At 47.9% G+C, this 23,979-nt stretch overlaps 1 protein-coding gene across 2 annotated transcripts in view; it reads left to right on the top strand.

Moving 5' to 3' along the window:
• WDR25 (WD repeat domain 25) overlaps window positions 1-20,754 on the top strand; it is a 237,772-nt gene extending 217,018 nt beyond the window's left edge. For both annotated transcript variants that reach the window (XM_083166968.1, XM_083166967.1), the window contains exon 7: window positions 20,508-20,754. In XM_083166968.1, coding sequence (XP_083023094.1) covers window positions 20,508-20,729 — 222 coding nt within the window. In that variant the 3' untranslated portion in view covers window positions 20,730-20,754. The remainder of the gene's footprint in view (window positions 1-20,507) is intronic.
• The last annotated feature ends 3,225 nt before the right edge of the window (window positions 20,755-23,979 follow it).

Raw genomic sequence — 23,979 nt, 5'->3', positions numbered from 1 at the left:
AGCAGTTTTTTATGAGGATAGGTAATTGAATAAGTGGGTCATGTGATGTATTGCAGAAGATACTTCATAGTGGGTTGTTTGGCGTAAATACTCCGCTTACGTGCGGTAGCACCGCTTGGCTCCCGTTCGGATGCGGTATTCCCGAGCATACCTGTAATACTCTGTAATACCGTGCCGAATCGGAGTGTTTCTCCCGCACACGCATGCTTTGTATGTCGTCCGTAAACACGCCCTGTTCTTAAAGAGTGAGTCCGTCCGAATGCGGAGGACACGTGGGCGTTTCGACGGACGATGGCCGCATGCGGCAAAACGCCGTGGCGTGCGGACCGCTCCGTAAGAATGCGGGAATTTCCGCACAGATCAGAATAAGGGCCAAAGTGATACATGTCAGATTTGAAAAAAGGGCTCTGTCAGGAAGGCAAAAACAGGCTGCGGCGGTAAGGGGTTAAAGTCAGAGGAATACATTCTGGCTACCGTGCTCGATCCTTGGTTTAAAGCGTATGTTATGTCTCTATTTCTGGCAGACACATGTCTACAAAGGTGCAAAGACCTGCTGGTCAGGAGAATGTCATCTAAAGTGGACTGTGACATGGCAACAGCTCATTTCTCTTTCAATGGTCCTGGTGGCACAGCTCAACATTGGGATGTAGGAGGGTCCGTAGGAGCCAGGCACCTATCCTAAAGATTTCAGAGGGGTAGGCTCCTCCCACTGCATCCCAGAATCCTCAGTTCGTTTTAGGTGCCCACCGGAGTGGGTGCTATTCTGAAGAGGCTGCTGAGCAGCCGAAGGTTTAGAGATAGATTAGGTGTTTTTTATTTTATTAATTTTACACTTAGTCAGGTAGGCACAGTGTGAGGATTCTCATTTAATCCTCACACTGACAGCGCTGCAGGAGCTGACAGAAGCGTGTCCTGTCAGCTCACTGCGCACAGAGGAGACACTGTCTGGTCTCCCTGTGCGGCGCTGACAGCTTCTACTAAGAAGCTGCCTGGGCTCCGGAGCGCACTGAAGCCAGCTCCACGCTAGGTTGGGGTCATGGGGGACAGGCGCTCCGTGATGGCGTCGGCCATTTTCTGAGGAGCTTACACGTTGTACTCCTTCCCCAAGAGGACAGCAGCCTGTCACAGGTGCATTCCAAGTTGTCCCCAGGCGAGGGGGAGACACTAGGAATAAGGAAATCAGTTAGTGGGTGCGGCTGACGGGGTAGTTGGCGCCAAAAAAGCTACAAACCCCGCAGCAGCGGGGACTTTGGTCTCTTCCCTCACTCTGTTTGGCGCCATTCGGGAGACGCAGTCTGCGGAGCTGAAGTGGCTGTATCCTAACAGTTTGTGGATTTCCTGGACATCACTTCCCCCCTTCTCTGGAAGAAGCTTCAGTCAGATAAGTGGCTGTGATATACATTAGCACTGAGTATAACGCCTGTTCATTGTGCACTGTGTGATTTCTTTGCATCATGTCAGAGCAACAGTCTGTGGCTTTGGGGGAGGGAGTCCTTATTACATTGAGCGCATGTAGTGTTTGTACACTCAAATTTTCCCCTGAACAGATGGGCAAGGTTTGTGTCTTGTTTGCGCTGGTGTGAGACCCATGGGCAGTGAACCCCAGAGGGTAGAGCAACCGGAGCCTGCGTGGGCCAGTGCCCTGGGCAGGTCTGTTAATGTCTTAGTGCAACTGTTAGACAGGCAGAGTGATGTTATGGTATCTTCCCCAAAACTTATGTCATCCTCTCAGCAGTCTTCAGGCTCCTTGTCTCTGATCCAAGCAGATCCTGGCCTCTTGCAGGTGATGCAGGACACTGCTAAGGTTATTAGCAGATTTAATGATTTGATTTGATAATGATGCCGTGGGGACCCCAAAAAGGTTTTATTCGGTTCCTTGGCTGGCTGTTGAGTCTGGTGAGGAAGGAGAATGCACGTCAGACATTCCCTGGGATCAGGGTGATGATTCTGAGGATACCTCGGCCCCTGGGATGGAGGATTTGATTGCTGCTGTTAAGCAGGCTTTAATTTGTCTGAGGAGGACAAGACTCCTGTCAAAGGGGTGTTTAAGCTACAGCGTAGAGAGGCTGTTACTTTCCTGGCAGATGAAGGTTTACAGGATATGTTGGAAGGGGCCTGGAAACCGCCCGATAAGAGGCTTTAGATGCCAAAGAGATTTTTGAGTTTGTATCCTATGTCGGAGGCACATGCAGACCTCTAGGAAAAAAGTGCCTGTAGTAGATGCTTCTGTGACAAGGCTTTCAAAAGCTACTGTGCTACCAGTCCAAGGGGGTGCGGCTTTAAAAGACCCTGTGGACAAGAAACTTGAAGGATACCGTAAAGCCATGTTTGAGGGGGTGAGGTTTACACTTTGGCCCCTTATTGCATCAGCTTGGGTCTCTAAAGCTATGATTGTTTGGGCGAGCAATTTGTGTACTATATTGCACGCTGATCCAGGTGTGTTGCTGCTGGCTAAAAAGCTGAAGGCAGCTGCTGAATATGTGTTTGAGGCAGAGGAGGAAGCTATCAAGATGGCTTCTAGGGTATCCACTGTGTCCATTAATGCCAGGAGAGTCCTGTGGCTCAAAGCCTGGGAGGCGGATAACGAATCCAAAAAGGCCTTAGAAGCGTTGGCTTTTAAAGGGAAATTGTTATTTGGATCTGAGTTGGAGGAGATTATTAAACAGGCCACGGGAGGCAAAAGCACTTTTTTGCCGGCACCCGCAGCTAAGCATGCTTTGAGGTTTTCAACCTTTTGGCCTTCCTCTCGGGCCTCCCCTAGAGGGGGTGCGTCCTTTGGAGGACAGTCTTTCGGGGGAAAATTCCAGTCATCTAAGGGTAAGGCCCCAAAGTCAAAATTCGGTTCTTTCCATAAGAAACCGAACACCAAAGGTGATGAGAAGCCCACGGCATGACTGCCTGGGGAGCCCCCCATCTGTGGTCAAAGTGGGGGGTCGTCTGCTATCGTTCCGGGACACTTGGGCATTGTTGGAGCGGGATCCCTGGGTGTTGGACATTGTATAACAGGGATACAAAATCCCTTTCAAAGGGGGCGTGGCCGAGATCAGCATGGAGTAGCACGCATAGTGCAGGCTCTCCTCCCCCTAATCCTGTCTACACCCATCCTGCGCTGCCCTCCTGGGGCAAAAACCTCACTGGCACAGCAGTATTATGCCCTGGTACCTGCAGCCCTAGATGTGACCCCCATCCGTTCAGTCCGGGACTCCTGCAGCTCACCACCGGTGTTGGGGCCTGTGGCGCGAAGACACTAAAGGAGACGCACTCACCGCCGGAAGCCCGCCTGCCTGTTCTCCCGCCCGGGTCCTGATGCTTGGGTGAGTGACCACGGATGGCTGAGCTAGCCGCATATCCTCTCCCCCGCTCCGGCGCTGACTTGAAGTGACGGCGGGGTTCCACCCTGCCGTGCGGCTCTCCTCGCTCCCGGCCACTAGACGTGACAAGCGGTCGGATCAGCCGCGTCTCCTCCCCCCTGCCTCTGACAATAGCCCTGAGTGGCGCCGGGCTCCATCCCCGCTGGGGTAATCTCCCCTAGATCCTGCACTGGAGACGGAGAGCAGCTGGGACAACGGCATCTGCCTCTCCCCCTCCCTACCTCCGGCGCTGACCCGGAGTGGCAGCGGGGCTCTGGTCAGTTGAGGCACTCTCCCCCCTGCTGATCTCTGAGGGGAGCAAGGACTCCATTTCCAGCACTGGCAGGGGCTCACCCTCTCCCCCCGAGACCTTGCTCTGCAGTAAATAAGCAGCAGATTGACACCTTGACAGCAATTTATCCCCTGTAGGGCAGCCATAAATAACTGACTGAGCTGACGCCATTGCTGGGCCAGCCGGGTGGTGCCCTTTGATTGATTGAGGGCCTGGTCTGCACTCACTACGCATCTTTATGTGCATGCTCTGATCTATACCTCTTATATGGACACTGCCCACCTCTGACCCTCAGTCAATCCCCTACACCCTAGCTTAATATTTTGGGACCTAGTAATACCCAATTGCAGACCACTACTGTTATACCTCCGGCTGCTTATCCTACCTCCTATCCGTGACACCCACCACAAGTAGAATGGGGAAAAACAACCCAGCTACAACGGCGGCAAAACTGGAGAGATTTTCCAGAAACCCCTCTCAGGCTAAACCTCCTGAGGTCCTACAGCCCGAATCCCCTCCTGGCGCTGAATCTGTCCCACCTGAACAACCAGTAAACCCCTTCCAGAGACTGTTGGACGCAGTTGCGGCCACCGAAAATTGGCGGACAAAATTGCCCAGGTTCAGTCGGACTTATCCATTATACATCACGACCTGCAGCGGGTGAGGGAGAGGGTTGGAGAGGTCGAGACTAGAATCTCCACACTGGAAGATACTGTAGCCCTTTTGGACCGGCGCACCACAGCCGTTGAATCCCAACTTCAAGGAATCAACAAAAAACTGATGGATATGGAGGGACGCCTCAGACTAAACAATGTCCGCTTTGTGGGCCTCCCTGAAAAAGAGGAGGGTGGCTCCCCGGAACAATTCCTGGAGAAATGGCTCACCGACACATTTGGCTCAGAGGAGTTTTCTGCGCATTTCGCTGTTGAACGTGCTCACCGTGTGCCTATGCGTCCATTACCACCAGGCGCCCCACCCCGCACCTTCATCGCCAAATTCCTGCATTACCGTGACCGAGATGTGGTCCTCAGGCTGGCCCGGACCAAGGTCCCTCTCAAGTGGAATTGCTCTCCTGTTTCAGTTTTCCCTGATTTTGCTGTTGACGTCCAGAAGGACAGGGCCCAGTTTGTACCCATCAAAAGGAGGCTGAGGGAGCTTAATATTCCGTATGCTATGCTCCTTCCGTCTAGGCTGCGTGTGGTCGCTGATGGAGAGACTAAATTCTTTGCAACACCGCGGGAGGCTGCGGCTTGGCTGGACAGACACCGACCGCAGCGTCACGCCCTGGCGCCTGAATGACTATACTTTCCTTTCTTTGAAAAAAACTGATGAGTATATGCATATATAAGATGGCTGATATCACTCCTCTCTATTAGAGGCCTATGCAAATGTTTACATAATACCGTTCTTGTTTGTTGTTATCATTCATATAGTGCACACTCCATCCTGCCATGGAGGAGCACATCTAAATGTGCTCCGTACCCGAGATACAGAGGTGCACTGTCTGTGTATACCTTCACAGCCCCGGGAGGCTGTGTGTATATATATATATATATATATATATATATGACCTAGGTGGGAAGCCGCTCAGGCTCTAGGTCATTAAATTCTTTGTCCCCTTGAATTTGTGTTTAGTACAATAGGTATACCCTAAGTATACTTGTTCATTTAGTCACTCTTTATAGTCATGTTATCCCCTTGGCCTTTGTTTTAGAGCCGGGGGACAGTTAGGTATCTATGTGGTGATTTACCGATAGATACAGGGTTTTTTCTATGGTACTTCTCGGGGCTCCAGGTGTGCCGCAGTTGGGTAATGGTATACGGGGTGGGGGGAATGGGTTTAACTGCTCTTTTGGGTGCACCTGCACCTTGTGTTTCTTTTTCACTTCTCTGTGTCTTTTCTGTGGTTTTTTTTTTTTTTCTCCTGTGTTATGACCGTGTGGCTTTCTCAACCGTATTTTTGTGCAGTGTGAAATGGTTTGGGTGTGACAATGGGTACGCTTAACTTTCTGACGTGGAATGTGAGGGGCATTAACGACAAGATAAAAAGATCCCTGGTTATTAGACAGCTGAGGCAATACAATTCTGATGTCATTTGTCTCATGGAGACCCATCTCGCGGGTAGTAAAATTCTATCATTAAAAAAGCCGTGGGTTGGATGGGCCTACGACTCTACTCATACTTCTGCATCTAGGGGTGTCTCTGTTCTCATTAAGAAAACTGTATCCTTTTCCCTAGATACCGTCCAGACGGACCCATGGGGTAGGTTTGTGTTTATAAAATGCTTCAGCCAGTCTATCCCAATCCTTCTCATGGCGGTATATATTCCTCCTCCATACTCCCCCTTTGTGTTAAAAAAAAGCGGCAGAATTTATGGCATCATACCCAGGGGTTCCCACAGTGTGTCTGGGCGATTTTAACAATCTACTGGACCCTGTATTAGACAGGATTTCCATGAAAAACCCCCATGTGCGACCAAAAATAACCCCCTTTGCCAAGGTTATTGCAGAAATGGGACTGGTCGACATATGGAGATCCAGACACCCAACTGATATGCAATACTCGTGCTTTTCCCACTCCCACTCGACATTTTCCAGGATAGACTTAGCTCTCGCTACATTAGATATACTACCCAGAGTCCGCTCCTCCAGGTATGAGAGTAGGGGTGTTTCGGACCACTCTCCCCTGTCATTGAGATTGGACTTCGATTGTCAGAGGGGCCAGGCGGTCTGGAAGCTCAACCCATACTGGCTTACGAATATGGGGGCTGGCCTGGAACTGGAGGCTGCATGGAAGGAGTTTTTTGAGCATAACTCAGAAGGGGTGTCTGTGGGACTATTATTGGATGCCTTTAAGGCATTCCTTCGGGAAACATTAATTCAAAGGATCTCTAGCTTAAAATCCTTCTTTAAAATACGGGAGCTTGCCCTAGACGCTGATTGTGTTGCAGCAGAACTGCGATACTTAAGTGATAGTCTGGACTCCTCCAAATCCTCTTGGTTGGATGCTCAGAGGGAGTGGAGGAACTGCCTGTTGGATAAGACACGTTATAAAATGTTGTATACCTCCCACTCGGTGTATGCATCTGGTGATAGACCGGGTAGCTTTATGGCTCAAATAGTAAAAGATGAGCGCAGGGCCTGTACAGTTACTGAGCTACAGACTTCACGGGGCGATATAGTCACACAAACCCCTGATATCACAGGTGAATTTATGTCCTATTACAGTACACTGTATGAATCTAAGGACACTTATGCCCTGGATGTCCTTCACGCTTACCTACATACCATCCCACTACCCTCACTGACCAGTGAACAATGACACCTCCTAGACTCCCCCCTCTCTATTACGGAGATCAATGCGGCTATACAGGCTTCCCCTTGCGTTAAGGCCTCAGGCTCTGATGGTATTCCATCTGAGCTTTATAAGAAGCACATCACCTTCTTTGCATCACATCTGCATTCAGTCTTCCAACAAATATATGACACGGGGACCCTCCCAGGCTCCATGTCTGAAGCTATAATAATTATCATACCAAAACCTGACAAAAATCCTAAACACCCCGAATCGTACCGCCCTATTTCGTTACTACCTACAGATGTTAAGATTCTTGCTAAGGTCCTGGCTACTAGGTTGACACAGATTATCATGCATATTATACATCCCGACCAGACGGGCTTTATGCCCAACAAATCCACTTCTGTCAACCTGAGACGTTTATTCACATACCTGCAGTTTCCCAGAGAAGATACATCTACATCGGCCATTGCCTCATTAGATGCAGCAAAGGCCTTCGACTCTGTGGAGTGGGGCTATCTCTGGGAGGTGCTAGATAGATTTGGCTTTGGGCCTAAGTTTATCAGACTTATACAAACTTTATACTCCACCCCGACAGCCAGGATTTTGGTTAACGGGTATGTGTCAGGCTCCTTCCCCCTCTATAGGGGCACGAGACAAGGCTGCCCCCTGTCCCCACACTTGTTCGCTATAGCCATTGAACCCCTTGCTTGCTTGATCAGAGACTGCACTTCAATCAAAGGACTGATGGTGGGATCTAGGGAGGATAGAATAGCGTTGTACGCTGATGATATCCTTCTATTTATTCACGACTACCCTCCCTCCCTACCTATAATATTTGGAATTATTAACATGTTTGGACACTTCTCGGGTTTACTAATAAACTGGTCCAAATCCTCAATTACCCCATTGAGAGGGCAAGCCCCAGACCCCTCGTCCAATCAGTTTCAGCTCCCTTGGGCAGACAAATTCAAATACCTGGGTGTCTGGGTTTCTAATACCCCAAATACGTATTTACATCTGAACCTGCTCCCACAAATCTCATATTTACGCTCCAAAATTCCAATATGGAGCAAACTGCCATTTACGTTTACGGGAAGGGTTAATCTACTTAAAATGGTTTTCCAACCCAAATTATTATACGTCCTCCAACAATTCCCAGTCTACATCCCTCAAAAATACTTCACTCAAATTAACGGCCTTTTATCATCTATTATATGGGCCAATAAACGACCAAGGATCAACATACAAACACTAACCAGATCTAAAGGCAACGGAGGTCTGGCGCTCCCCAACTTCCAACATTATTATTATGCGTCGTAATTACTATACATTTGGGAATGGCTGAATGAGACTGACAATGCCTCTTTACATATGCAAATGATAATGACCGTCTCCCCTGACTTGACCCCCCTACAGGCATTTTTAAGCAACAATGCAAAGATTGTTAAAATCCCTATGCTTAAACAGGCAACTACCATATGGCAGTGGGTACATAAGCTAATGGGAGGTCGGGGGTGGGATCCTGACACTCCTATATGCAACCCTGGGGGTCTACCAGAACTCTCCTCTTTGCAGGTACGGGAGACATGGAATAGCTGGGGTGTTAGTACACTGGGAAACTTGTATGCGAACAACACCTTGAAATCTTTTCAAGATTTACAACTGGAATTCCCAATCCCCAACTCACAATTTTACAGATATCTACAGATGCGACACGCCCTTAACACACAATTTAAAACACCCCCTCTGACTCTCCTAAACTTGTGCACTCTGGCCAAAGTATGTATAGCTAGATTGTGGTTGGCTGGAGAGGCCCCGGGCATAAACACCTGGGTGTCCCTGGTGAATGAGGTGCTGAGCCACGAAAAGTTTGTGTATCTAGCCAGGAAGGCGGAGAAAAAATATTACTCTATATGGTCCAGGTGGCTCGAATCCACATACTCAGGGATAGTAGCGCCTGACGTCTAGATGCCACAACCTTGCTCTCGTGTCTGTATGGGGCTGCCTCAGATAAAACCACTGACTACAGCCCAAATGGGATATACGGGTAGGAACATATTTTCGGGCCCATGCGACATGACCTATTTGTCAACATGCTTCTCACCCCCCCATGCATCACACTCGGGATCCATGATGCCTAGACCCCGAACACTGTACTTATACTTCAAGCTTATATTATGGGACGGAGCCACGTGGTTACTTATGTTACTTATATAAATGATAAACTTTACTTTATGAATGTACTGTTTTATTCTCATAACATCATGTCATACACTTCGCAATAAATGTTAGATGAGTGCTTAAGACATTCTACGGGCAAATCCTGCCGACTCCATAAATACACCATATTCTCTGGAATGATGTTATACATGCTTCTTGATATGTTTTATTTATTTATTTTTTTATTTTACTTTTCTTATTGTCTTTCTTTCTGTTCTGGTGTTGTTCATGTTTAACCTGCAAAATTCAATAAAAAACGTTTGAATTAAAAAAAAATCCCTTTCAAAGGTCTTCCTCCGAGAAGATTTTTGCCCACACGTTACCAAAGGAGTCTCGACTCCGAACTGCTCTTTTGGGGGCGGCTCAGTCCCTTCTAGAAAAAGGAGTGGTGATCCCGGTCCCTCAGGTAGAATGGAAAAAAAAAAGGGTTTTTACTCCGATCTGTTTTTAGTGCCCAAGCCAGACGGTACCTTCAGACCGATCTTAAATTTAAAATCTTTAAATCTCCACTTGTGGGTGGACCACTTCAAGATGGAGTCTCTGCGGTCTGTGCTTCTCAGCCTGGACCAGGGAGAAATTTTGGCATCCATGGATATCCAGGACGCATATCTACATGTCCCAATTCACCAGGAGCACCAAACACTCCTGAGGTTTGCAATAGGGGACCGGCATTTCCAATTCCAGGCGTTGCCCTTTGGACTGGCCACAGCTCCAAGGTTGTTCACCAAAATCATGTCGGTGATGGCGGCTGCTCTCCGATTGAGGGGTATCATCGTAATACCTTATCTGGACGACCTGCTGTTCAAAGCAAATTCCGCAGAGTCTTTGCAGAAATACCTAGCGGAGGCTATTCAGTTTTTGCAAGTTCACGGTTGGCTTTCAAACTTACAAAAGTCTCAACTTGTCCCATCACAGAGTATTCAGTTCCTGGGGGTGATCCTGGATACTCATTTACATCGAGTATTCCTGCCGGAGACAAAGGCCAAGGACATGTCTCTCTTGGTAAGGGCGATTCTGGATTCACCGAATTCCTCGGTCTGGAAGTGCTTAAAGTTGCTGGGCAAAATGGTAGCGACTTTCGAGACGCTACAGTTTTGCCAGGTTCCATTCCCGGGTATTCCAATGGAACATTCTGACATCTTGGTCGGGGAATACTCAGACCATGAAAACAGAGAGGATGGAGCTGACTTCAGAAACCAGATCTTACCTCCGATGGTGGATGGATGTGGATTCCCTGCAGTGGGGTCGGCCTCTTCAGGCTTGGGACTGGCTGGTAGTCACTACCGACGCCAGTCTCAGGGGCTGAGGGGCGGTAGTCCTGGACTTAAGGCTTCAGGGCCTGTGGACTACGGAGGAGTCAGCACTGCCGATAAACGTTCTGGAGCTTTGGGCTGTTTGAATGGCACTATCCCTAGCAGAGGACAGGCTGAAAGGTCTTCCCTTAAGGATTCAGTCAGACAACGCCACGGCTGTGGCATACTTGAATCGTCAGGGGGGCACATGCAGTAGGCTGGCCATGTGGGAGGTTTCCCGGATTTTCACGTGGGCGGAGCAAAAGGTTCCGGCCTTATCTGCAATATTCATTCCCGGGGTGAAAAATGTCGAGGCAGACTTCTTGAGCAGGGAGGAACTGCTCGAGGGGGAATGGAGGTTGAACCCACAGTTTTTTCAGCAGTTAACATCTCATTGGGGGACCCCGGAGGTGGACCTCATGGCGTCCCGGTTTAACCATCAGGTTCCCAGGTTTTATGCCAGGACACGGGATCCTTTAGCATCGGCGGTGGATGCAATGACCGTTCCCTGGACAGGGAGTCTGGCGTATGTTTTCCCGCATTTTCCGATGATTGCAAGGGGTCTGAAGAGATTCAGGTCTCAAGGAATTCCGGTAATTCAGATAGCTCCGGATTGGCCAAGGAGGTTCTGGTATTGGAGTGTTCGGAGACTGTCAGTGGACTCGTGGCACCTGCCTCTAAGACCAGACTTACTAAATCAAGGCCCATTCTTCCATCTGGATTTAGCTTGGCTGAATTTGACGGCGTGGCTATTGAAACCGCCATCTTGAAAAGCAAGGGTTTCTCATAGGCGGTGGTGAATACCATAATTAAGGCCAGGAAGTCAGTGTCTTCGGCCAACTATTATAGAGTCTGGAAGACCTATATTAGGTGGTGTGAGAGACAGAAATCTCATACATCGAGGTTCCGTCTCTCAAAGTTACTTGAATTCCTTCAGGATGGTTTTTCTTCAGGTCTCAGCCTCCAATCGCTTAAAGTACAGATATCAGCTCTGTCAATCTTCTTTCAGAAGAGGATAGCGGTGTTCCGGAGGTGCAGACCTTCCTTCATTGAGTTTCCAGGTTGAAACCACCATACAAGCAACCAGTGGCACCCTGGGATTTGTCTCTGGTGCTGGAGTGCCTTCAAAAGCCACCATTTGAGCCATTAAGGTCGGCTGACCTTAAGTTTCTGACGTGGAAATTGGTGTTTTTATTGGCTGTTTCCTCTGCTAAGAGGGTTTCGGAGCTGGGGGCTTTGTCCTGTAAGCCTCCCTTCCTTATATTCCATGATGATAGGGCTTCCATTTGAATCAGGAGATTGTTCTACCTGTGTTCCAACCCCCCCAAGGGTTCGAAGAAAAAGGACAAATTAAGGAATTTGGATGTGTTGCGCACCTTGCGCATTTACAGGGTGAATAGGGAACAATGTAAAATGCCTCAATTTACCCAAATCAACATAGGGAACAATGTTAAATGGGCCAGAAACCCCAAAAAACACCCCTGAACAGTGAAATGGCCTCCCAAAATTAGTTAACGCCACCCCACGATGAACGTGAACCCGAAGCGTGGCGAGCGCAGCGAGCCCGCAAGGGGCGGCGGTACGCGTCCTCCGACCTTTTCATACCCCCACTATCCACGTCGGCGTGGAGTTGAGAATAGATAGTGTGGCGAGGGGACGTGGATACTGTGAAGCCCGTGAAGGGACGCGTTTACCTGTGTAGGTATCCGCGTCCCCTCGCGGGGTACGCTGTGCTCGCCACGCTTCGGGCTCAGTGGCTCGCTGCGCTCGCTACATTATCTATTCTCAACTCCACGCCGACGTGGATAGTGGGGGTATGAAAAGGTCGGAGGACGCGTACCGCCGACCCTCGCGGGCTCGCTGCGCTCGCCACGCTTCGGGTTCACGTTCATCGTGGTTTGGCGTTAACTAATTTTGGGGGGCCATTTCACTGTTCAGGGGTGTTTTTTGGGGTTTCTGGCCCATTTAACATTGTTCCCTATGTTGATTTGGGTAAATTGAGGCATTTTACATTGTCCGCGGGCATTGCGGCGGTCGCATCGCATGCGATTTTTAAGCCCGCATGCGATGCGACCGACGCAATTTTTTTACCTGCGATGCCCGAGATCATGATCGCTGTGGCCGTGCTAGGAAACAAGTACCATTGGTTTTGTACGATGTTCACAAGATAGGTTGGCCTTCTTCTAAGCAGACGATTGCCAGGTGGTTGAGGTCAGTTATTGCTTTTGCGTATACTAAGGTTGGTAGACCTGTTCCGGTTAAGATCAACGCACATACCACCAGGTCTGTTGCCTCCTCTTGGGTGGTTCACCATGGGGCTACAGCTGAGCAAGTATGCAGGGCCACCACTTGGTCATCTGTTCACACTTTTGCCAAATTCTACAGGTTCCATGAGTTCGCGTCGGAGGACGCATCATTCGGGAGAGCAGTGATGAGAGCTGCAGACCTGAGCGTACCCTCTCAAAGGACCAGCTCTTGAACGTCCCAATGTTGAGCTGTGTTACCAGGACCATTGAAAGAGAAAAAGGGATTTTTGTAAGAACTTACCTTTCGAATCCCTTTCTCTGATATGGTCCTGGTGACACAGTGATCCCTCCCTTACACTCAGTAAGTATAGCAGTGTTCATGATGTTTCATGTTATGATGGTTACAAAGAAATGTTAAAGTTGTGCATATAATATGTTCAGGCGTTTGTACTGAGTTGATGTATTCCAGTGGCTTTGCAAGTTGAACTGAGGATTCTGGGATGCAGTGGGAGGAGCCTACCCCTCTGAAATCTTTAGTATAGGTGCCTGGCTCCTACGGACCCTCCTACATCCCAATGTTGAGCTGTGTCACCAGGACCATATCAGAGAAAGGATTCGAAAGGTAAGTTCTTACAAAAATCCCTTTTTTCTTCCATACCTGTGGCTGCGAGGAAACAGCTGAAATTTCCAACACAACCCGCTGGCAGGGATGCAGGGCAGGCAGGAGGGAGTTTGGAAATCTGGTCTGGACTAAAGAACCTGCCAACGATTGCTGACATGTCTACTGTTGCTGCATTGGATGCTGTCACCATTGAAAAACTGGTGGAGGATTACTTTGGTGACAGCATCCAAATAGACAGTCCAGTCCATATCTCTACTGGCAGGAAAAAAGGCAGTTTGGAGGCCCCTGTACAAAAGATGATGTTCATCAAAATGAATTATCAATTCTTGAATGAAAACCAGAAATTGCCTCCAGAGTCTACAGAGGGACCTGTGATTTTGGAGTCCAGTGGGGATTAATTGATAATCAGTGAGGATGAGGAAGTACACACTGAAGGGGGTGAGGAATCGGCAGATGAGGACGACATCTTGCCTCTATAGAGTTTGTACAGGGAGAGGTGACTTGCTTCTTTTTTTGTAGGTGCCCAAACAAACCAATCATTTCAGCGACAGTCGTGTGGCAGACCCTGTTGCTGAAATGATTGGTTTGGTATAATGTGCATGTCCCATTTACGCAACATAAGGGTGGGTGGGTGGGAGGTGCAAGATAGGTGGGTGTCAGGGCCCAAGGACAATTCCATCTTGCACCTCTTTTTTTACCATTATGTGCTTTATGGAGCCTAGTTTTTCAAACTGCCATCCTGTCTGCCGCTGCAGTGCCACTTCTAGATGAGCCACGTGTTTGTGCTAAGGTTGAACTTGATGGACTAACGTCTTTTTTTAGCCTTAATTACTATCTTACTATGTTATGTTACTTGTGTGGCTTAGCCCTAAAAACAATATTGTGAGGTGTTCAGTATACTGTAGACTGGAAATGATTGGAAATGAATGATATTGAGGTTAATAATAGTGTAGGAGCAAAAAAATAAATAAAATTCTGCGATTTTAGTGATTTTTAAGTTTTTTGGCAAAAAGTACAGATCCAAAACACGAAAATAGTGGTATTTTGGAACAGATCCAGACCCAAAACACTGCCTGAGATACTGACCCAAAACGCCTTTCACAAAGCACCAAACGTGTCCGATACACATCCTTAGTTGGTATGGGTCTGTATGTATGTGTATCTGTGTGTTTATAGAACTGTGTGTCTGTATGTATGTGTCTCTGTGTCTGTATCTAGATGTGCCTCTGTGTCTGTATCTATATGTGTGTCTGTTTGTGTGTCTGTATATTTGTATATCTATATGTATCTGTGTGTGTCTCTGTATATGTGTGTACTGTATGTGTGTCTGTATTTGTGTGTCCGTTACTCTGTGTTTATGTGTCTTTATAAGTGTGTATCTGTATGTGTCTGGGTTTGTGTGTCTGTATTTGTGTGTATCTGTAACTAAGTGGGTGGGATGTGTCTCTCTCTGTATGTCTGTATATGTGTGTGTCTATCTGTATGTATGTATGTGTGTGTCTGTGTCTATATGTATGTGTCTCTGTTTTTGTGTTTGTATATGTGTTTGTGTGTCTGTATGCATGGGTGTGTCTGTATCTATTATTTATTTACAGTTTCTTATATAGTGCAGCAGATTCTGTTGAGCTTTACAACAGTAGACAATTTTGCCCTTCTGCTCCACGGGAGGCTTTTTCCTCACTGAGCTCGCCTTGTGTCTCTGTGTATCTGTATGTAGGTGTGTGCCTCGGTCTGTATGTGTGTATCTATATGCATATGTCTGTATCTCTATCAGGGTTGCCGACCCTCCCGAAATTTCCGGGAGTCTCCCGAAAATCGGGTCCCCCTCCCGGCCCCCCGGAAGGGTGGGCAACCCTCCCGGATTCAGGAGGGACATTAAAATGCCGCAATCCTCGGGTCTCAGAGGAGGGGGCGGATCTAAAATGACACAATTCGTGTCATTTTAGCCCCGCCCCCTCCATGGAGATCCCTGAATTTGCTGGTTTACCAGCACGGGGGCGGGGCTAAGTGAAGTCACGCTTAAGCCCCGCCACCTGAGCTGCTACTGAAACTCTCCTCTACGGGCTTCTCCCGGAGAGGAGAATAAGAAGGTCGGCAACCCTGATCTCTATGTGTCTCTGTGTTTGTGTGTCTGTATATGCATGTTTATCTGTATGTGTCTCTGTGCATGTGTATATGTATGTATCTCTGTGTCTCTGGATGTGTGTCTCTGTGTATGTGTTTGTCTGTGTTTCTGTATGTATATGTGGAAGCGGTACATCTGTCAGAATGAACTTAGGTCTACAGTCATTAGGTCGACCCCACTAGGTCGACTGGCATGAAGGTCGACCTGACTTAAGGTCAACATGGGCCAAGGTCGACATGACTTAAGTTCGAATTTGCATAAAGGTCGACATGAGGAAGGTCGACTGGTCATAAGGTCGACATGGGTTTTTCACTGTTTTTTGATCCGAATGTCGACACAGTCGACATGGACACAGTTGGCAATGAGAATCGGACCCTCGCAGCGCTCGCTTCGCTCGCGATGCTTCGGGCACGGTGCCTCGCTGCGCTCGGCACACTATTTTATTCTCCCACCACGCCCTAGTGGATGGTAGGGCATGAAATACCGCCTGTCAGCACATTTCGGCTCAAAAAACAGTGAAAAACCCATGTCGACCTTATGACCAGTCGACCTTCCTCATGTCGACCTTTATGCAAATTCGACCTTACGTCATGTCGACCTTGGCCCATGTCGACCTTAAGTCAGGTCGACCTTCCTGCCAGTCGACCTAGTGGGGTCGACCTAATGTCTGTAGACCTAAGTTCATTCTAATAGATGACCGCTTCCCGTATATGTGTGTATCTGTATGTTGCAGTTGCAATACGTACTGTACAGCAGACTTGCACTCACCGCTAGTCCTCCTATATACACCACAGTTCTTATAAAATAATGCAAAGAAAAGCTGTATAAGTTAGAGAGCAGACATGAGGTGTGTACCCTAAACACTTGTAAATCCCTTTGTACACCCAATAAAAGGCATGTCCTGCTTGTAACTTCCCACCTATCTGTTCCCTGTTTTTATTCGCAATCCTGGGCCATATTTATGTTATTATGGGCCTTATTTTAGTTCACTCTTTCTGACAAAATTCTTCTTAGATGGACAAACCATGTGCACTGCAGGTGGGGCAGATGTTACTTGTGCAGAGAGAATTAGATTTGGGTTAGTTATTTTGTTTCTGTGCAGAGTAAATACTGGCTGCTTTATTTTTACACTGCAATATCGATCTCACTTTGAAGTAAAACCCCACCCAAATCCAATTATCTCTGCACAGGTTACATCTGCCCCACCTGCAGTGCACATGGTTTTGTCCATCTAAGAAGGATTTTGTCAGAGTGAACTAGAATAAGGCCCTATGTGTGTGCTAAATACTTCCAGTTATTGCAAGAAAAACCAAGACGTGGAACTCCTTAGCGCTACCTCCGGCGATCTCTTGATCCCTTTTTGTATACGTAGGGGGAGAGTGGTACTCTCCGAGTGTATATAGGGAAAAAAACAACACAATTTCCTTATTAGTGCAAATCAATGTGCAATTTTCTATAGGTATTCCGTCCCAGATTGACTCACCTAGTCAAGCTAGGAGATGTTCCCGTAGCAGTTTCTTTTATAAGTGGACAAAATATACTCTAAATAAGTTCGAGAACTCACCAGGGGGCAATGCCCTATGTTCGTCAAAAGGTTTCTTTTTATTTCAGCAATCGACAGGCCAAAATCATACGTATATTCAGAAAACGAAGACTTTTATTCCATTTAAAAGCAGGACATCCACCCTTTCCACAACACAGGATTGGCCTTTCCCACCCGGAATGAGAAAGTAGAGACCCAGGTTGAGCGTGGTTGGTAACTTGCACAAGGTTAGGGGTTCAGTCCAAAGTTTAAAAGGTCCTTTAACACCCACGCGTTTCGAACTTTTGAAGTTCTTCCTCAGGGTGTGGAGCAGAGGTGCTCCACACCCTGAGGAAGAACTTCAAAAGTTCGAAACGCGTGGGTGTTAAAGGACCTTTTAAACTTTGGACTGAACCCCTAACCTTGTGCAAGTTACCAACCACGCTCAACCTGGGTCTCTACTTTCTCATTCCGGGTGGGAAAGGCCAATCCTGTGTTGTGGAAAGGGTGGATGTCCTGCTTTTAAATGGAATAAAAGTCTTTGTTTTCTGAATATACGTATGATTTTGGCCTGTCGATTGCTGAAATAAAAAGAAACCTTTTGACGAACATAGGGCATTGCCCCCTGGTGAGTTCTCGAACTTATTTAGAGTATATTTTGTCCACTTATAAAAGAAACTGCTACGGGAACATCTCCTAGCTTGACTAGGTGAGTCAATCTGGGACGGAATACCTATAGAAAATTGCACATTGATTTGCACTAATAAGGAAATTGTGTTGTTTTTTTCCCTATATACACTCGGAGAGTACCACTCTCCCCCTACGTATACAAAAAGGGATCAAGAGATCGCCGGAGGTAGCGCTAAGGAGTTCCACGTCTTGGTTTTTCTTGGTGTAAACTTTTTGGGTTTGGTATCCCAACTTTTGTGGTTACTCCTAGCAGCAACCTTTTTGTAAGCGCAAGCAGCTATAGTCATTCTTGTATCTATTGTGACTTCCAGTTATTGCCTGTAATTCCTGCATCCGGTGCAATCCTGTACATCATGTCACTGCTGCAGGTTGTAGGCAAGAGCTTTTTGTAACTACTCATATATTATTCATCCAAATCTCCTCTGTGTTGGTTCTGCCTGTGGCTGGGACACTGCTTGTGTGGTGTAATCATAAAATGTAATATTTACTGTGATTGACGTGTGCGTGTGTGTTTATAATATAAAATATAGAAAAAAGGTGTGAGGCGACATTCGCAGCAAAAACAAAACCATAGAAATGGTATCCAGCAACATCTCAGTGCTTCTAAATGAAGATTTCCATCAGGGTGTACAAGTACAAAGGGCAGTAGTGAGTTACCTAAATAGACCCTTCAAACTGTCCATGACACCGATACCATGCGCAGTTCCGGCGCAACACACTGACGTCAGACGCATTGTCCTGCAATAATAAACCACCTTTCCACAAATTCCATTGCCTTGTTTCCTGCTACGTTTGCTTCTGTCTGCACCGCAAGTAAGAAAAGTATTCAGCAGCAACTGTTCGGCCCTTCAGGAGATAGTCGGTCAGTAAAATACCTTTTGAGGTGTGTGGTACAAGGGTCTGACAGTCGGGATCATTAGCCCAATGTTGGGATCCCGACTGGCCGGACCCAGACAGCATGGTGAGCGCAACTAGGCCCTTGCTGGCTCGCTGCGCTCGCCATGCTGCAGGTACGGTGGCTCGCTACGCGTGCCACCTATTATATACTCCCTCTATGGGGGACGTGGACCCCCACGAGGGAAAATAGCAGACGGCCGTCGGGAACCCGGCTGTCGGTGTTTTGACTGTCGGGAACTCAAATTGCTGCAAAACCATGTTGGAAGTGTCCACTCATTTTATAATTCTCATCTGCGATCAGACATTGGGCACCCACTGACCTCTTCTGCATATCCATGAGTCCAACATGCACCCTGGATATCTAAAATTCACCGATCTGTCAATAACAAGTCATGAACACAATCAATATTTCCAGTTGTGGTCACTGCTGAAGGCCTGCCAGATCTGGTCACATCTGCATCTCCACGCTGATCGTAGGCACACCTGGCTTAAGAAGGGCGCTTGTCACTGTGGGGGAAATTTACTACGAATACGATATATCGTATTCTTAATACGAATGAATACGACAGAATATGGCCATATGCAAATATGTGTTACGGAGGGTTATTTACAAAGCAGTCAAATATGACTGCTTTGTAAACCTCCAATGTCCTATTGATTCGTATTAGAGGCCATATACGGCCTCTAATACGAATGTGTCTGGGCAGTCTGCAGGAATCAGTCAGATCCGTGTAGGCTGCAATGTGAAAAAAATATATATATATATATATATTTAAAACACGTCGTGGGGCCACAGCCGTAACCAGCACCAGGCTGAAAGAGCCGGGGCTGGTAAAAAATCAGGAAACCCGGCAAGCCCTATGGCTGGTGGGACACCCTATGGCTGGTTGGGCCTGGGGCTGGTTATTAAAATACGGGGGAACCCTACTCATTTTGTCCCCATATTTTGGGAACTGGCCCTGGAGCCTGGGGCTGGTTTTAAAAAATCGGGGAACCCCTATTTGCCGGGTTTCCTGATTTTTCATTACCAGCCCTGGCTCTTTCAGCCTGGACGCCATGCCGTTTTTTTTTTATTTATTTATTTTTCCATTCTTTTTTTACACTGAAGCCTGCACGGATCTTACTGATTACAAATACGACAGGAAAATAAAGTGTATATTCCTTGCGTATTTGTCCGGCCATACGCGGCCGTTTTACGCCAGTTAGCGGCCGTATTTTCTATATGGCCGCTTAGTAAATCAGGAATCACCATTCTTTTGAATGGTGATTCCTGTCGTATTCTATCGATGGTGAATTCATTCATATTTGTAAATACAAATACGACTGTCCCATCAATACAAATACGAAAAATCTTATTTTTGGCATAGTAAATGCAAAAAATACGAATACGCCAAAAAAAATCGTATTTTCTTATGAAAATACAATTTTTTTAATCTAATTCATCTTAGTAAATTTCCCCCTTTATGTTTTCGCATCATACACTGATGGATTTCCTTTGCTTTCTTCTGCAGGAACAGAAACGCCATGGTAGCCCGTAGTGCCACATGTACAGTACAGTGGAGCCAGACATTTGTGTGTTTTGAGAAAGATCATGGTCTTTTGTGAGATGTGAGATGCACAATACTGGGGAAATGTAATAATAAACAAAATGCTGCAGTGCAATGACGCCCGCTCCCACTTCTGCATAACACGCAGGTTGATATTGGCAATATGGCCAACGAGCCGCATACATGGCAGGTTTACTGATATCGTTCAGTGTGTACACTGAGCATAATTTGTTGGGAGTACAGAGAGAATCACTGCCGATATTGTGCATAGAGCATATGGACTGGTGTGAATGGGGCTTTAGTTATGGTAAGGGGAAGAATATGCATCATGTATTCACAATGTAATCATGTCCTTGCAGTGGTGTTGGAAGTTCCCCTTATGTATTGTCTTGTCTCTCCCACAGGTGGAAGGATTCTCAGTGGGCTGTGAATTCTCCCCAGATGGATCCCTTATTGTTACGGGAAGTTCAGAAGGGACCATTTTCTTCTACAGCTACCATACATCCAAAATCATCCAGTCTATTCCCGGCAATGGGAGTGCGTGCGTCAGTGTCACTTACCATTCGATTCTGCCATCACTGCTGGCAGCATCTTATTGGGATGGACAGATCTGGATCTGGCAGTGACCACATACTTCTTGCTCAGCCACAGGTGACTCCATAGCATTGAGATGTCTGTGAGATACACTTGCTAGAGGCTATAAAGGCACACCAGCGCTGCATAGCTCAGTGCAGAATATGATTCCGATGCTGAAATACCGAACGCCGGCCATCCGATTATATCCCTTTGAGATAGACTTGCTAGAGGCTATATAGGCACACCAACGTTCATACCGGAATACCGAATGCCGGTCATCCATCTGTATCCCTCTTTGGTAGACCTGCTAGAGGCTAATTAGACACACCAGCGCTCATACGGAATACTGAACACCGATCATCCGCTTATATCCCTCTGAGATAGACCTGCTAGAGGCTATATAGGAACACCAGCGCTGCATAGTCCAGTGCAGATCTGTACTATATAGTTTAAATTGAATGAGATGTACATGGCGCCATGTGATTCTATCTTGATTCAAACAGGATCAAATCTGGATTGAATAGAAAGTACATTGCTCCCCCCCATTGCTCCCCGGGAGGCTCACATGCGATCTGGCACTTGATGTGCCATTTTTATATGCAATAAATTACATGCGATTTATTGCATGTAATTCTCCCGGGGGGCTGCTTTGGGGGGCTGGCAGCGGGCTCCGGCCAGCTGGTGGTGGAGGCTGGAGCTTGTAGCAGCATTTTGCTGGGTGGCGGTATGGACTGCTGAATATTTTGAAATGTCTGTCAGGACATTGATTGGTTGAATCTCATCCAATCAACGTCCGGCCAGTCATTTCAAAATATTATAAATATTCAGCAGCCTCCCAGCCAACACCGCTCAGACAGACCCAGGGCCGGCGCTACCACTAGGCAGCTTTAGGCAGCTGCCTAGGGCGCCGGCCACTGGAGGGCGCCTCTTCAGCCCAACAATTAAATCAGCAGCAGCATTCTAAAAACTGTCCCTGCTGCTGGCGATGGCTGCCTAGCGCTGGTGGTGAGACACTGGTCCCAGAAGATGCCGACCTGCCCCTCACCATTGGCGTCAGTGGGGAACAGTGCCTCTGTGGCAGCAGCGCTACGCAGTCAGTGGCTGCAGCAGGGACTAGGGACGGATCTCCCCGCCAGTCGCAGAAGAAGGAACCGCTGCACGGGTCCTGACCTGTGCAGCGGTGAGTGGCACCAGCGAGGTGAGTGTCACCTCCTATACCTTCCGCCACCCCCCAGCCCCGGGAAATGATGCCGGGCATCACCCCCCGCCCCAAAACGCAGCGGTGGGCTGCCGGCGCAATCACCGGCACCCCACGTGTACAGCGGCCGGGTGAGCATCACAGCTCCCCCCCCCAGCGTCGCGGCGGCCTGCCGCCTCAATCACCAGCTCCCCTCCTCCTGTACAGCGTCCGGGGGGCGGGTGGGCACCGGAGCGTCCACCCCCGCCTGGGGCGCTCCGGTGCCTCGCACCGGCACTGGACAGACCCTGTTGCCTACCACTACTATGAGCTGCCCGCCCAGGTCGGGTGGTTGGTCTGACCACCTGCTCGGGTCCAATGTGCACGGGACTGCGCATCGGACCTGAGGGGACATCAAACTGGGCTGATTTCATGGCACAATTCGGTGAAATCGGCTCAGTGTATGGGCACCTTGATAATACAAGTGTCCTATTAATTTATTCTATTCATTTAGTAACATATTTATTTACATATTTAGTTATTTACATATTTAGCGAAGTTTGTTTATTCTCCCCGTGCTTGCGTGGGTTTCCTCCGGGTACTCCAGTTTCCTCCCACAATCCAAAAATATACGTATAGGCTAATTGACTCCCACGAAATTAACCCTACAGTGCCTGTGTGTGCGTATACATGTGGTAGGGAATATAGATTGTAAGCTCCACTGGGGCAGGGACAGATGTAGATGTTCAAATACTGGGGCAGATGTATTAAGCCTTAACAAGAGATAAATGGGTACTTGTTTCCTAGCACGGCCACAATCGCGGGCATCGTGTGCCTTAACTTTAAGGCACACGATGCCCGCGATTTCCCCATAGGCTTCAATGTTAAAATATTTTAACATTGGAGCCTATGCACGTCCGACGCGATGCCCCCGATTTCTCCATAGGCTTCAATGTTAAAATATTTTAACATTGAAGCCTATGCGATGGACCCGATTTGTCCATAGGCTTCAATGTTAAAATATTTTAACATTGAAAATGAGTGCATTTAACATAGGTAAAAATGGGAAATGGCCCAATATGGGCCATTTCTCATTGGGTACGGCCCCGGCATATGTGTGTAAAAAATAATGGCCCCCCATTGTGACCGCCACCCCCACGATTGACGCGAACCCGAAGCGTGGCGAGCGGCGGCGGTGCGCGTCCTCCGACCTTTTCATTCCCCTACTATCCACGTCGGCGTGGAGTTGAGAATATATAGTGTGGCGAGCCCGAAGGGTGGCGAGCGCACGCGGATACCTGTCAAGCCCACGAGGGGCGTCCCTCGCGGGCTTGACAGGTATCCGCGTCCCCACGCGGGGCTCGCTGCGCTCCCCACGCTTCGGGCTCGGTGGCTCGCTACGCTCGCCACACTATATATTCTCAACTCCACGCCGACGTGGATAGTAGGGGAATGAAAAGGTCGGAGGACACGCAACGCCGCCCCTCGCGGGCTCGCTGTGCTCGCCACGCTTCGGGTTCGCGTCAATCGAGGGGGTGGCGGCCACAATGGGGGGCCATTATTTTTTACACACATGCCGGGGCCATAGCCAATGAGAAATGGCCCATATTGGGCCATTTAACTTTTTTTTCTATGTTAAATGTACTCAGTTTCAATGTTAAAATAATTTAACATTGAAGCCTATGGAGACGCGATGGACCCGATTTCTCCATAGGCTCCAATGTTAAATTATTTTAACATTGAAGCCTATGGAGAAATCGGGTACATCGCGTCGGTCGCGTCATGTGCGTTTTGGTATGCGACCGACGCAATTTTTTTCCGACACGACCACCACGATATAAATCGTGGTGGCCGTGCTAGGAAACAAGTACCGATAAATGCAAGGGTGATAAAGAGAGATAAATGTCCAGCTCCTTACTGACTTTTTTCAAACACAGCCTGTAAAATGGCAGTTAGCAGGTGATTGGCTGGACATTTATCTCTCTTTATCACCCTTGCATTTATCTCTTCTTAAGGCTTAATACATCCTCAATACACCACACAGCGTAAGATGCCTCAGTACACCATACAGCGCGGGATGCCTCCTGCAACCAGCCTCAGTACACTATGCAGTGCGAGATTCT

Source organism: Crinia signifera, chromosome 12 (genome assembly GCF_055691185.1).
Source record: "Crinia signifera chromosome 12, ASM5569118v1, whole genome shotgun sequence".
NCBI classification, from domain to species: Eukaryota; Metazoa; Chordata; class Amphibia; order Anura; family Myobatrachidae; genus Crinia; species Crinia signifera.
The sequence above is the reverse complement of the archived record's forward strand: the minus strand, read 5'-3'. Positions and strand labels throughout refer to the sequence as shown.